This window comes from Kryptolebias marmoratus, linkage group LG18 (assembly GCF_001649575.2).
Source record: "Kryptolebias marmoratus isolate JLee-2015 linkage group LG18, ASM164957v2, whole genome shotgun sequence".
In the NCBI taxonomy this organism is placed as follows: Eukaryota; Metazoa; Chordata; class Actinopteri; order Cyprinodontiformes; family Rivulidae; genus Kryptolebias; species Kryptolebias marmoratus.
This window is the reverse complement of record NC_051447.1, coordinates 20,757,769-20,759,908: the sequence shown is the minus strand read 5'-3', so window position 1 is coordinate 20,759,908 and position 2,140 is coordinate 20,757,769. Positions and strand designations below refer to the sequence as shown.

At 49.2% G+C, this 2,140-nt stretch overlaps 1 protein-coding gene across 1 annotated transcript in view; it reads right to left on the bottom strand.

Moving 5' to 3' along the window:
- The window catches only part of LOC108229154 (cadherin-like and PC-esterase domain-containing protein 1), a gene marked incomplete at its 5' end in the record, with an annotated part of 12,729 nt that overhangs the window by 6,276 nt on the left and 4,313 nt on the right, over positions 1–2,140 (bottom strand). The window contains 1 exon segment of the mRNA XM_037981276.1: positions 704–878. Within this exon segment, the coding sequence (XP_037837204.1) occupies positions 704–878 (175 nt within the window).

Here is a 2,140-nt window from a genome sequence, read left to right as displayed (position 1 = left end):
AGACAGAGAGAGAAGTCAAACACCTGTACCCACGGAGACAGAAAGAGAAGTCAAACACCTGTACCCACGGAGACAGAAAGAGAAGTCAAACACCTGTACCTAAATTTTATAATTTGCTGTTTGTGTTGGACTGGTTTTTGAATCGTTCCGAATAACAAAAGCTAAATATTCTGTTTCTGGTAACAGATTTTCAGCTCTTTCTGCTGATTTCCTTGTTTTTGTTTTGTGTCAAATTCTCAATAAAGCTTTGCTAAAAGGTTGAATCTTGTTGGGAGTGAAAACAGAGGCGAGTCTGAACGATGAGAAACATCTGGAAGTGGTTCAGGAGTTCACAGGAAATGGATCTGCAGGAAAAACAACACGAAGGTTTACTCTTCAAACAGAAAACATCCAGCCGGGACAAAAATAAAACTCCTAAAAACAATCAGGAACTTAGGAGAGACTCGGAGCAGGTCGGATCCAGTTTCAGCCGGTTTGGGAGTTTGAATGGTTCCCACATGGAGTCAGACTCTGAGTTCTGCAACTTTCTATTTTTGTTGCAGAACTTCAGGAGTCAGAAACTTCAAGTTACAATAAATTCAACTCGACTGGTCTGAAGAAATTCTGAGTTTAATTGTTTCCAGCTGCTGGACAGGAAGTCTCCACCCAGGTCACATGACAGGAAGTCCTGAGTGTGTGTGTGTGTGTGTGTGTGTGTGTTTACCCGGCTGCGTCCTCAGAAACCTGCTGGTCTCTGCATATCGGGACACGTGGACCTCGTAGTTCCCCTGCTGCAGGACCAGCTGGTGCAGCCGGATCTCGGTGTCAGACAGCCGGTGCTGACTGATCAGAACCATGGCTCGGCGGACCTGAGGGGCTCTCTGGGCCAAGAGCTGGACCTGAGGAACAAACAGGACCAGTTGTTCACAACAGAACTGAAGGTTCTGCCTGGAAACGGAACAGATTGTTTTTGTTCCTTGATCCGTTCAGAACCACAGAGATTCCTTCAGTCGGTTCATTTTAATAAGAAATATTAATCTGAAGTTCTGCAGAGAACCAAACTGTTTCTGATCCAAACATGCATCAGCACAAAATCAGTCAGAACATCACTTCTCTAGAACCTGATCCGTTTCCTCTGAAAGACCTTCAGAAAGTCTGAAGAACTGTAGATCAGAACCACTTTAGGGTTTCACCGAAAACCCCAAGAATCCAAACAAAAACTTCCTGTTTCCTGTAACGATTGGAGTCGGACCGGGTTCACAGGACCCTGATTCACAGGACCCTGATTCACAGGACCCTGAATCACAGGACCCTGATTCACAGGACCCTGAATCACAGGACCCTGATTCAGAGGACCGGGTTCACAGGACCCTGATTCAGAGGACCGGGTTCACAGGACCCTGATTCAGCGGACCGGGTTCACAGGACCTGATTCAAAGGACCGGGTTCACAGGACCCTGATTCGAAGGACCGGGTTCACAGGACCTGAGTCAGAGGACCAGGTTCACAGGACCTGATTCAAAGGACCGGGTTCACAGGACCCTGATTCAGAGGACCGGGTTCACAGGACCCTGATTCGGAGGACTGGGTTCACAGGACCTGGTTCACAGGACCCTGATTCGGAGGATTGGGTTCACAGGACCTGGTTCACAGGACCGGGTTCACAGGACCCTGATTCAGAGGACCGGGTCCACAGGACCTGGTTCACAGGACCTGGTTCACAGGACCTGGTTCACAGGAGCCTGATTCAGAGGACTGGGTTCACAGGATCGGGTTCACAGGACCCTGATTCAGAGGACCGGGTCCACAGGACCTGGTTCACAGGATGAATTTAAGTGTTCAGTGTTAGAGGATCCGGTCCAAAGGACCAGTGTCAGAGAACTGGACTGATCTCTCAGATCTCCTCAGAGAGCTGAGCCCGGTGAAGATTCATGTTTATAGGCTGATGTTCCAGAAGTGAACAGTTTCAGTCTGTTCACGTGTGACAAAGTTCCTGAATCGGATCCAGAACAGAACTAATCAGGTGACAAGGTCACATGATCCCAACACCCCGAGTCACGTGACCCCAACACCTCGAGTCACGTGACCCCAACACCCCGAGTCACGTGACCCCAACACCCCGAGTCACGTGACCCCAACACCCCGAGTCACGTGACCCCAA